Genomic DNA, 12,904 nt, shown 5'->3' with positions numbered 1-12,904 from the left:
TTGGATGGGTTGTCTTTATAGTTTATATTGTATTAAATAATAATATCTTGAGATATTTTAATCAAATACCTGATATTAACTGAAAGGAAAATTTTATAACGAAATAAATATTTTTAATGAAAGGGATTTATCATATTTTTACGTCAATATTTCAATTATTCATTTGGTTATGAACGAAAAAAGAAAGCGCTTTGATTGGACAAATGGACGGTAGATAAGTCCAACGACAAACTCATTTATTCTGTGTGGACCTACCAGCACATGTCATAAATTCATAACCACACAATTTTATTGTGACGGTGTCGCACTCCTTGATATGCACATCAGTCACCAAGCTCCTTTTACATATACAATATCAATATATTCGCCATGCTAATTTGTACATTTTGAGTAACTATTGAGTGATAGGTATATAAGTGAGAATAATGTGATGTTAAGAACAAATGAGTGGTAGAGTAAATGTAGTTAAGTGAATAAGTGAGATTAATGTACCATTAAAAAATTCAAAATTTTGTTATCAAAAAAAAAAAAAAAAAAAATTTCAAAATTTCTAATTAAGGAAATTGTACTTTACCACTCGAATGAATAATTGTTGGTACAAATTTTTCATTAGTCAAACTAATGAATGAAATTCGTGTGACCTCAATAATATATGAGTAGCTAGGTAAACAATTAAACAAATGGGACTACATAACATTAACAAAAAAAATAAAAATAAAAAAAGAGTGGATATAACAAATATAATTAAGCGAGTCACTTTTTCATACCTTAGGTGATTTACAAAATATTCAATAATGCAAATCAAAATCTTATGAGGTAGAGCAACAACTGTGAGAGGAGTTAGCTACTTCTGTTCTGAGTAACTTGAACCTTTTGCCTTTGCTATGTTTTTTTTTTTTTTGATAACAAGCCTTTGCTATGTTTTTGTTGACACAGTTATCGTTGGTTTCTTTGGCATGTCCTCAGCATCTTGAACAGACCTCAGTGTGGAGCTTATTTCGGTGCAACATACTTATTTACTGAAATGAAAAAAATATGGAATATAAGTAGAAGTAATTATAAAAATATTATTTTTTTGTCATATTTAATAAATAACATATCCAGTACTTAGTGCAACAGCAGTACTGAAAGTGTGAGAACATCTATTACAAAAAAAAAAAAAAAAGTGTGAGAACATCTGACCATATCTGACAGCTACTTGCGGCACAGTTTGTGCATTATTCAATTGATGATAGCGATTTTTTTGCTATTATCGAAGAAGTAGACGAAGTGTCAAGTGTCACACGTACAAATGTTAATGAAATATGGATAATATTTTTATAAAGAGCAAAATTATTTTCTCATGTTGTATGAGAATTTAATTTTTATGTTGTGATCTTTTGATTTATGTGCAAATTTTTTTTTTTTAAATAAACGTTAGACCCACCACTAATTGAGTCATAACATGAAAATTCAATTAACATATGCAAGTTGAAAAAATCAGACCCCTAATTAAGATTGTGCTGGTGACTAATATGGCCAAGAATACTTGTATTTAATGCTATTTTTGGGGGGAAATGTATCGACAAACTGCAGCTTGTTGGGCTATGACATGTCATGAATGACCCAAAAATGTGTTCTGCGTGCTTGAGACTTTAGCAACTACAGTACTATTAATGACTATTACGTTAATAATAGTTTGTATTTGTCAGCAGGATTACCAATTCAAATGAAAATGTATTTGACATGTCCAATAATTCATTAGATATTTTTTTTAACAAAGATAAAGAGGTCTATTTCTGCTTATTTTTAAGGGAAATTTCCTATTTATTTTTATTTCATAAAATACAATATAAAATTGCATCATTGTACTACAATCAAAGCTCAAAAGCAAGCCAAATGAGATAACATATCACACCATACTTCACCTGTACACTAACCAAATTACATAGAACCTAAATAATAGATAAAATAGACAGAAGATAGTAAGATACGAGCAAAAACGTTGAGAATCAATGCAAAAAAATTAAATTGGAATGTGATATAGAGTTTGATATATGCAGAGTTTTAATTATAAAAACATTATTGAATTAAATACACGTTTTTGATAAGATGACTTGTTTATTTCAGCTAAAAATTAAGGAAAATATTAGCCTCTTTTTACATGAGTTACTTTATCTCATTTTCTCTCACTTCGATTTTCGCACCTCACTTTTTTTTTCTTTTTCTTGTAATGGTGGGACCCACTTAGTTTCTCTCTATAACATAAGATACCTATCTTATGTAAAAGGAGATTAATAAAACCCAAAAATTAAATACACGTTTCACTTACCTCACATATCATCGTAAGTTTTGCATCTTAACTTTATGTTTTCTTCATTTTTTGTCACGATTTTAATTAAGTAAAAAGTCATTTTGTATTTTATTTTTTTTTAAAAACATAATGAATTATCTATTAAGATCTAGTCAAATTTCTTTTAAATTAATTACATGATGAATTTTAAAAATACGGGAAAAGTGTGTATCCTTCTAGAGGATACACACTTATATCCTTTTAAGAGAGATAAAGAAACAAATTTGGAGAAGAGGGAGTGAAGGAAAAAATTTATAATTTGAAATTTGAAAAAACACACTACATTGATTTAAAAGGACCATCTTTTAATCCACTAGGATTAGCCTAGTGGTGTGAAGTGTGTGTTAGGTATATATAGTGTAGAGGTGTGTGTTCAATTCCCATGTATTGTAATGCAAAAAAAAGAAGGATCATCCTTTTAAATGATAAACAATAAACCCAAATACAAATCTGAATAAAAGTTGTTGTTTTTTTTTTTTTTTTTTTTACAAATAATAATAAATAAATGTAAAACTCTGAAAAACCCAGCAAAAACCCTTTTGCAAAACCTCGCTGTAAAATTTCGTTTTAGGAAGCAAAGAAGCGAGGGCTCCAAGTTTCGTTGTTGGAGAAAGTTGGTTTGTTAGATAAAGATTTGATCTTTGCACATTGCCCATGAGCTCCAAAGGTCCCCATACAGATTCAATTGGTATACTCTCTTTGCTTTTCCCTGCTCAAATTTTCAATTTTTTTTTTTTTGTGCTCAAATTTGACATTTTCAATAATTATGATTCATTCTGGCTATTACTGGATCAAGCTTGACATGAGTTTTCCTCAATATTCATTTTTGTATTAGTGAATTTGATTCTCATTTTGATCCCATTATTAGCCAAAGAATTCCTTAGCGGGTAGTTAATGCAGTGAGTCTCAGACTCAGACTCATGAAGGACTTTTTAATTATTTACTTAGTTACCTATTATTTTTAAAAGAAGCACCTTTGAATATTGTTGTGTCAATTTATGGACAGAAGTTTCTACTTGTGCTTTGCATTGCTTATATTGAACAAATGACTTGCTTATACAGATACATTGAAGTTTAAAATGTCTCCTGAAAGGGATCCAGATAAGTTCTTCATGTCCATCAGTGAAGGAGAGAAAAAGCCAGTTGACTTTTTACGCGTTCTATATGGTAAGTATTTCCATTCCAGTTGAAGATTGTGTAGATGCATGTATAAAAAACTGCAAACCTTTGGTATTTAAATGATTGATTGGGCTAGTTTGTCTTGTCGTGGGTTTATACTTAACTCGTATGTATACATTATTGTATTCTGTGCTGACAATGAGATCAGTGACATATAATGTTATTAGAAGCAGCAAGTTGAAAGTTTCGAAGCCTTGAAATTGTAATCTTCCATTTTAAATACTTGCTTTTTTCCTCCTGTGTATATCAGTTTGAATTGATAATTTAACTCCTGTGAGCAATGCTGTCTTCTTAGTGTGGATATTCTAAGGTTTTGTTCCATTTTTGTCAAGAAAAATGACTGATGGTGTTTCTAATTCTATGGATAATTACCTTTTATGCTATAAGGGCTGGCATTAGAACTCAAACGAGTCATAAGTTGCATCTTTTAATGTATCTCTTTTGTATTGTACTATAAATATTGTGCTGTATGACGTACTTATGAATATTGCAGATGGTTGTATTGCTGGAGGTGTTGCTGGTGTCATTGTAGAAGCAGCTTTATACCCCATTGATACCATCAAAACTCGACTACAGGTGAGTTAAGTATATTGAGTGTAAATTTTTTAATTCTACTTCATCTGTGTTTGCATCCGTCTGGTGGGGGTTGCGGGGAAGGGAGGACCTAGGAAGGCAGAGGGAAATAATCAATTCATGATTTGTCATACAAGAGGCAGCAGGTGTTGTTGTAGGTCTGAAAATGCAGTTGTCAGATAATAATATTCTCTCCCCCAATTTAGTGCAGCTTCCATGTGTTAGTTCATGTCAAAGTTCCATTTCTGTAAATTTTATAATTATTTCTTACTATGTGTCATTCACATTATGCTTATGCATGAGATATTAGACTTCATTCAACATTCATTCTGTCCTGTTTGATGTGAATTTTTTTAGTTACTGGAGCAATGCACCGAGTTTCCTTAATTTGTAATGTTTCATCCTCCTAATAAGACTAAAAGAATAATAGTTGTCTAATATTTTCCATTTCCCATTCCCTATCTCTTTTAGTTGTTGATCTTTGGATAGAATCTATTGTTAGGTTTTGGCTTGCTTCTCTAATATCTACTTTTTGATTACGTTATGTTTTGATTTTATATCTCGTTCCTTCCTATATCAGGTTGCTCGTGGTGGAGGGGAAATTATTTTGAAGGGTTTGTATTCTGGATTGGCTGGAAATCTTGCTGGTGTCTTACCGTGAGTAGCCTTAGTTTTCATATATATCTTGCCCTTTGCAATTCACTTGGCATTCATTTTTGTGTTGCTTATCCCTTCCTCTGCTTCGCACTTAATATTTTTCTCTGACAAACTTATTTGAATCCAAAACTAATTATATATTATATCTTATGTGATATGAACTTAAGATAAGAAATATTTTGTTTATAGTTTTATCAATTAGGAATTGACTGAAAGAGTCTTTTTCTGCCCTTTAATCATCCATTAAAACTTCTGATTGCTTGTTCTGGATAAAATAATTTTTTTAGTTTCTGGAATGGTGATTTGTAAATTTGCACCGGAGAAAAAAAATGGTATGTATTTTGTATTTGAGCTGAGTAAATATGTATAAGCACATACACTACTGGCCCCAGTTATTTCTGAACATAGAAATATGCCCAGCTCCTTTGGAACCCAGAACTTCATAACTATTAGCCCACAAGTTAACGTTGATGTTGTTTTAACTTCTAATTGCAGTAAATCCACCTATTTAGCATGAGAAGTACAATTACTTTTTATTATCAGAGGCAACAGTTGGTGAGGATCAATTCTGAGCATTTCCTGGTTTCACTCTATCCCAGTGAGGAATATAATCAGACCTTTACTAACTTCAAATGCACACTCTTGTGCTGAATTTTTTCCTTCAAACATTCTATTGTGAGAAGATGGTTTTTCTGGACACAGTGCCCTATAACATTCTTTTATTTTTGGAAAAAAATGGTTCTTAATTTATTAAATTGTGTAGTACGTGCCTGATAGATTACTCTTCAACTCTTGGCAGAGCTTCTGCAATTTTTATTGGCGTGTATGAACCCACAAAGCAGAAATTGCTAAAGTCCTTACCTGATCATCTCAGCTCTGTGGCTCATTTTGTAAGTTGGTTCTCTTTATTAATAAAAGAGACTACCTAGTCAAATTATCTATGTGGTTGCATGTGGCACACAACTTTCACCTTAATATTTATGGAATGGTGCTTTTCACCCTCTTTTAAAATTCTTTTAGTTTTTACTTTACTTTTTAATATTTGTGTACTGTTATGCTGATGTTCAAAGCATTACTTAGTTGAGATAAATCATAACATACACAAAGCAGTAGTGGCAACTAGGTCAGTACATGACCAAAAACACAAGATAATAGTTCTTTTATAAGATATTGAATTGCAAAGTTACCACCAAAGCATATTCCCAAATATGTCTAATTATATATGCATATTGTGGGTGCATTTCAACCTCTTTAAACAAATAAGGAAAGACATTGCAAACTAAAATTTGATTCACCTATGCCCAAAAGTCAACCTTTTATAATTTAAAACCTTACAGACTTATCACCTTATAGCCTTATCATGATATCGAAATATTTTGTAATTTATTTATTCTCCAGATTTATATGAATCCAATACAGATAGCTACTTTATAATATTTTGTAATGGCTTGCAACACTTATAGTTGAACAACTTCATGAAAATCTCACTCAAACATAGCTTGAATGAATCATTTAGTTGCTAAATCTCAGCTTGAACAGTGAAAGAGTTTGAGTCTAGGCTTATGCTTATGCTTGGCTTGAAAGTAGATTTTAATGTGTACCTTTACATGTTTGTGGTGTAAATTACGTATCAATTTTTATTGTACCTTTGGCATAAATTGCATTATTTTTAGTGCCATGGGAAAAAAAAATATTACAGTACATATAAACAGATACAGATAAATAAGTTATAAAACTTGTAAATGACTATTCAACTAAATGATTGGCACACAAGCGGTTTAGTCTGCTTAGAACTGGTGGTGACATTTCTTTTTTATTTTTTGTTATTTTGATATTCCTAAGCTGAATACAGGCTGCAGGTGTTATTGGAGGCACTGCTTCCTCTTTTGTTCGTGTTCCAACTGAGGTAAATAGCTTTACTTCTGCGTTGCCATTTATATTTTCTGATCTTGGAATTGATTCATGTCTTTCTAGGTTATCAAGCAAAGGATGCAAACTGGGCAATTTGGATCAGCTATGGCTGCTGTCCGTCTTATTGTTGCTAACGAGGGTTTTAAAGGTCTTTATGCGGTATATATTACTTAATTTCATATTATAGGATTGAGCATTTACTTATTTGTTCATTAATTTCTGCTTTAAATTATTGTTCTAGTAGGGTATTCTTTATTTGATTTCCCACCCTGGAGAGAAGTTTTATGTCGCTTTATGCAAGAGAGGAGATAGATGTTGTATGCAGAATTATGATCAGAACCATGATGCCTTTACAATTTTTAATTTTTTTGCCATTTTACATGCTATTTGAATATTGTGTATATGCTAACTTTGGTTTTTTGTTTTACCTGCCTTGACCTCTACTTTTGTCTTTCGTGAGATTGTAGGGATATGGATCTTTCTTATTGAGAGATTTACCATTTGATGCTATAGAATTATGCATCTACGAGCAGCTCCGTATTGGGTATAAACTAGCTGTAAGTTTAATATTTGAATTGTCTATTGATTTATGTGGATTTTTACATAGGTTCCCATTGGCTTTAAATCATGTATAAAAGGGGAAGCATTTGAGTTCTTGTAAAATTATCTCTCTCATTTGTGTATGAGTAGAAGAAAAGTATTGCATAAAACTAATAATATTATGCTCTTTGGAATTTTTCCTTTTAACATTGAATTTCTTATGTCAATTTGTTAGATAGTATTGTAATTAGCTCAGGATTATGAACTATTGGTCCATTAGCTTGGTTTCTAGCATATAAAGTATAAGATTATTATGAAAGTTCTCTCTCTCTCTTTTCTTGAATGAGGTGCTATAACTATAAGATACCATTTCAGAAAATCAAAGGGATTTCATTCCAAGTAAACAAATTTTGGGTGCTACTCTAGTTGCGAATGAGATGGTCAATGATGTGACGAGGTCCGGTAAACAGGACTTAGTCTTTAAACTGGATTTTAAGAGAGCTTGTGATCAAGTGAGTTGAGTATAAGTCCTTGAGAGAACGGTTTTGGTTCTAGATGGAAGAGGTAGCTTTCAAGTTGCCTCTATTAAAAAAGGATAAACCTAGAGCACAAGGCTTTCCGACTTCGCGAGGGCAGGGGTGAGGGTCGATTTTATGCAACCTTATCCTTGCATTTTTTGCAGAGAGATTGTTTGCTAGACTTGAACCCATGACCTTCCAGCCATAAAGAAACAACCTTATCATTGTTGCAAGGCTGAGGTCCTCTTAGATTTCAGGTTTCCTCTATAGCTACTTTTTTCTGTAGTTGTGAGTTGGCAACCAAAGTTGTTGAGTTGGCATCCAAAGTTGTTACGAAGTCTTGACTAAATTGCTCACAAAGATCAATTGGGGGAAATGGGGGATAGACAAAGATATGTGAATCAGATAATCAAATACGGAGTTTTATTGATGGTAATCTGATGTACAAGAGGAATTCCTCTACTCGAGGGTCTGATGCCCTTCCGTATGGAAACGTTTCAGTTACAGACTTCTGCAAAAAGATTCACAATGCTCCCAATTACACACTAACCCCCTTTTTATACATCCCTGCCCCTACTAACATACAATTCAGAATATTCCTAATCTACAGCTGAAACTCTGTCTAGCTGACCAGTTTGGGCCTCCCTGAGTAAACTCTCAAGCCTTTTGGCCCAATTGAACCCTGATCTGTAACACAAAGTACTGGCTTCGTGGAAGAGGTAGCTTTGTGATCACCATAATTGATCTGCCTGTTTTCTGTGCACAAGGATTTATGGTTTCTCTATCTTCTGTTTGAAGTGACTTTTTCATTTTGGAGGATGATAGAGATAGTTTTGTGAATGTTCTCTCTACATTCTCCAGTTCTTTGAGATTGTTTCTGGCTTGAAAGTTAATTTGAAAGAGTGGTTTGGCCGATATAAACTTACACTTTCGTGCCCTTTAAGGATATATTTATGGTTGTTTGAGGTTGTTTCTGGCTTAGTTGGAGCAAAATTCTCGCAAACTTAAGGATGTCTCTGTATCCCCAAATTTTTTAAGGGATATGATTATTTGGTTCATCTACCACCGACCCCAATTAATTTGGGATAAAGGTGTTGTTGATGTTGATGTTGATGTTGATGATTATTTTGTGGCTTCTCTTTGCTGCTTAGATTGTGGCTGTTTCAAGAGAGTTGTTCTTTTTGGTATACAGAGAGATTGGACAGCTTCGCTACATTAAGTGTTCCTTGTTATATCTTTTTTTTTTCCCTCTATTTTGAATGATATATTGTCCTCTCCATAGTTTATTTTGCCATATTTTCTGTCTAATAAAATTTACTATTATCTATCGGTCTATCCACAAAAAAGGCAATGTAGGAGTGCTTGATAGTTTTTGTATTTTTGTTTCTTTCCAGGCAAAAAGGGATCTAAATGATCCAGAGAATGCTATGCTTGGGGCATTTGCTGGTACTTCATATCTATTAGAAGTTTTCTGTTGAAGCATTAAAGGATTCTTTGATATTTGTGCTTCAACTGTCTGTACATCTTACTGTTTACTTTCTGAAATTCATGGCAAACTTGAAACTTGAAGTGCTGAATTTTTGTGGATTTTCTATTCTTTTTACTATGGTCTCTGGTAAAAGGATTTCACAATCAATAATGTTGCCTTTAATTTTGTGGTATGTATTGGTTTTTTTCTAAGTACTTTCCTAATCTTTGCCATAATTTTTGCTGTGAAAGCTAAACTATTTCATAATTGGCTGGGCCTGCAAGTTAGTAAATAATCCCATTAAATGGAAGATAGTATGACAATTTGCAACATGCCGAACTAATAACTACCCCTCCCCCAAAGAAAGTTTAATTCAAACCTGTAACTGGGCCATAAGGAAGCATTATTACTGCCAAATTTAGCTTCAAATCAGTCTTCTTTTTCTTTTTCTTCTTTTTTTTGATAATTCTATTTACTCATGCTGAAATAGTACTTAGACCGACGTGTCCAGCTTAATTTGGTTGAACTCAAATGGTAAATTGGATGCCTTATAGGTGCCATAACTGGAGCGGTTACAACTCCTCTTGATGTAGTAAAAACCAGATTGATGGTTCAGGTACGGAGAATTTTTTTCTTCTGTTCTTATTTAGAGAAAAATGGAGGGAGAGTCCAGAGCGAAACTCGATTTAAAAAAAAAAAAAAAAAAGTTTGCTATGAAATGACCACTTTAGGTGGTTCTTTTTCCTTCATGGCAAATATTCTTAATGGGAGTTGATCGTTTGAAGTTCTTCCTTTTCTTAGACATCTTTCTTTTGTTTTATTTCTATTTTTCTTTTGAGATATGGGTTTGATTTTGAAATCTAACACTTTCTTTCTCTCTCTCTCTCTCTCACAACTTCAGGGATCACAAAACCATTACCATGGCATTTATGATTGTGTGAGGACAATAGTTAAAGAAGAAGGAGCTCATGCTCTTTTTAAGGTATGACCATTTCTTGAAATTCGCAATCATTTATTTGCTTTCTTAGTTTTCTTTTGTTACATTTTTTACTGTTCTGCAGGGTATTGGTCCAAGAGTTTTGTGGATAGGACTTGGAGGTTCAATATTTTTTGGTGTTCTTGAGAAGACAAAGCAAATTCTTGCTAAGAGGCACCCCCCAAGATGAGGCTCGGAATAAAATTTCTTCAAGGCAGGATTAAGCTGATATGTTTCAATGCACATTTAATTTAATTCCATGTTTTGCTCAGCTCATTCCTAAATTGGTGCCTGGCCTGAAAGGGTCCAGGCCAAAATAAGTCCATTTGGAACTCAAAATTTAGGCCCCAATTGGAATTTGGGCTGCTATTGTAAAGCCTGAAGAAAATCAGGGCCACCCTGGAGCATTATCTAAAGACTGACAAAGCACAGGCTGTAAAACGGCAAATCACAATTCCCAAAGGCTTCTCAATTTTATGCAAAGTGGTCTTATTGTTACATTATGCAAAGAGACTGTTCTTAAAACTTGAACCGGTGACTTTTCGATCACAAAATACAGGTTGTAAGTTGTAACAAATGAAAATTTATATTATTTTAAATTTTTCTTTTCTTTTCTTTTCTGCTGAAAATGATTTATTTTATTCAAAGTCCAAAGAATAGGGCAAGAGAAAAGGGATTCTAGAAGGAAGGAAGAAAATTGAAGTTCAGGACACATTTGGGATATATGTACACCTTGCTTGCACCCGGATGGAGAACCTTTGCATTGAGGATGTATATCCAAAACATATTTACAATATGGGAGATGTAGACAGGGAGCATAGAAGGGTTAACATGGAAAGATTCAGCAGCAGCTGGCGTGCCACTATCATTCAGGGTTATGAAAATCCGCGAGAAGCAACTGGCCGTATTGTATGTGCCAATTGTTGGTTCATTTCGGGGGCAAGCAGATTATTTATGATGAAGAGGATGAGCTTCAAGAGGCATTCTAGTGTAACCTTCAAATAGCATTGAATTATACAATTATGAATTATACTACGACTAGGATTATATGATCTGCTTAATAAAAGTTAAAACTATAATTTTAGAATTAGTTAATGTAAGTGTTAAATATAGAGTTTGTTATAAATATTTGAATTACTGTTTGTATATGTTTAGATAGAATCCTCTGATTTGATTTGATTTGATTCAGTAGAAAGTTGTTGAAGATATTGTTAGTAGCTCCATTTTTTTAGGATGTCATAGCTGTATAAATGTACCTCCAAATTGGAGAAGAATTATGAATGAGAATACAAAATATTTCAGTAACTCTCTCTGTGATCCTTTGTGTATGTTAGTGTTGGAGTCTTGACATGGTATCAGGTTCGTTCTGATCCTGGGAAGTGTTCTTTAAACTCTCATTTTCTTTTACTCCATCCGTACCTTTCCCAATTTTTTCACCCCACCCGAACCCATTTCCTTTCTTTCACGTCTTTGTCCCACCCGTATTAGTCTTGCCCGCATCTGTTTTTTTTTCCTTTCTTTTAATTCGACCCGACCCGCCTCAGCAATTCCTACTTTCCTTTCTTCTTCTTTTTTCCCCAAATGGAGAACCCTAGTTCTGACCATAACGCCGACCACGAAGTCGAACCCCAACCAAACCCAAATCAGTTGCCCCCCTCCAATATTGTAATCCATCAAGACAATGCGTCCTTCCCCATCACGGTGGTCCTGGATGACACCAACTACCCGCTATGGTCACAATTGATGGAGATGCGCATAGGCGCTCGCAACAAGTCCGGTTTTTTGACCGGTGACACACCCAAACCACCCGTCGCAGATCCCACCCATGGTGCCTGGGTCACTGAAAACAAAAGGGTGAAGAGTTGGCTTATTGAATCCATGTCTCCTTCGTTGATGAAACGGTTTCTTCGCTTGGAGACTGCTCACGAAATCTGGGACGCTGCCCTTCGGACCTTCTATGATGGTTCGGATGAAACGTGTTTGTTTGATCTTAACCAGAGGTCGTTCAACACTAAACAAAATGGGAGGTCCTTGTCCATCTACTACAATGACTTGCTGTCAATTTTTCAGGAAATCGACCACCGTATGACTGCTCAGGAGGGCTCTGTGGCTGATGTTCTTCACCTGCACTCTTCTATGGCCAGGCTTCGCGTCCATATATTTCTAAGTGGGTTGGATGCCGAGTTCAAATCTGTCCGTGGAGAAATTCTTCGCAAGGACCCCAAATTGGATCTTGAACGAACTTACGCCTATGTGAGGCGTGAAGCTCAGCAACGTATCACCATGGGTCGCCCCTCTGCGTCCTTGGATCCAGCAGCGTTGGTTACCCACTCGCCGCGTCCGCCCTCTGGGTCTCAATCCTCCAGACCACGACGCGACTTGTCCAGGTCCAGCTCCCTTCAGTGCTCTCATTGTGGTGATGTGGGTCACACCAAAATCAAGTGCTATGAGATCATCGGTTACCCGGATTGGTGGGACTTCACCAAGCGTCCCCGTCGGAAGGTTCTCAACCGCACCTTGACCACCACTGCAGACGGTGACTCTTCTTCCCTCCCTATTGCTAATACCGTTTATGAAGGGATTCTAGGTAAGTCCTTCGCTTCCTCTACACTTTCTCAGAATTCAACTTGGATAATTGATACTGGTGCATCGGATCACATGGTTCGTGATCCCTCTTCCCTTACCTCTGTTTTTCCCTGTGACAAATCACATGTTTCCACTGCAAACGGTGGCACCTCCGTTATTACTGG

At 34.6% G+C, this 12,904-nt stretch overlaps 1 protein-coding gene across 3 annotated transcripts; it reads left to right on the top strand.

The window, feature by feature from the left end:
* The first annotated feature begins 2,897 nt into the window (after positions 1–2,897).
* On the top strand, positions 2,898–11,086 carry LOC133291018 (S-adenosylmethionine carrier 1, chloroplastic/mitochondrial-like). 3 transcript variants are annotated; one of them, XR_009748760.1, is made up of 13 exons: positions 2,898–3,020; positions 3,395–3,499; positions 4,005–4,087; positions 4,665–4,741; positions 5,541–5,631; positions 6,594–6,629; positions 6,716–6,811; positions 7,120–7,209; positions 9,105–9,156; positions 9,733–9,794; positions 10,080–10,160; positions 10,240–10,713; positions 10,803–11,086. XR_009748760.1 is itself a non-coding variant. In XM_061489190.1 (12 exons), the coding sequence occupies exons 1-12, from the start codon at positions 2,987–2,989 to the stop codon at positions 10,342–10,344; spliced, it is 930 nt and encodes a 309-aa protein (XP_061345174.1). In that variant the 5' UTR covers positions 2,898–2,986; the 3' UTR covers positions 10,345–10,760. The 3 variants fall into 3 exon arrangements, 1 of the variants encoding a protein (XP_061345174.1); XR_009748759.1 differs by having other exon boundaries at positions 6,594–6,647; XM_061489190.1 differs by lacking the exon at positions 10,803–11,086 and having other exon boundaries at positions 6,594–6,647; positions 10,240–10,760.
* Positions 11,087–12,904: the final 1,818 nt, after the last annotated feature.

This window comes from Gastrolobium bilobum, unplaced genomic scaffold (assembly GCF_033153095.1).
Source record: "Gastrolobium bilobum isolate Gb01-03AN ecotype WA unplaced genomic scaffold, APGP_CSIRO_Gbil_v1 utg8260, whole genome shotgun sequence".
NCBI classification, from domain to species: domain Eukaryota; kingdom Viridiplantae; phylum Streptophyta; class Magnoliopsida; order Fabales; family Fabaceae; genus Gastrolobium; species Gastrolobium bilobum.
This window is presented reverse-complemented; position numbering and strand designations above follow the sequence as displayed.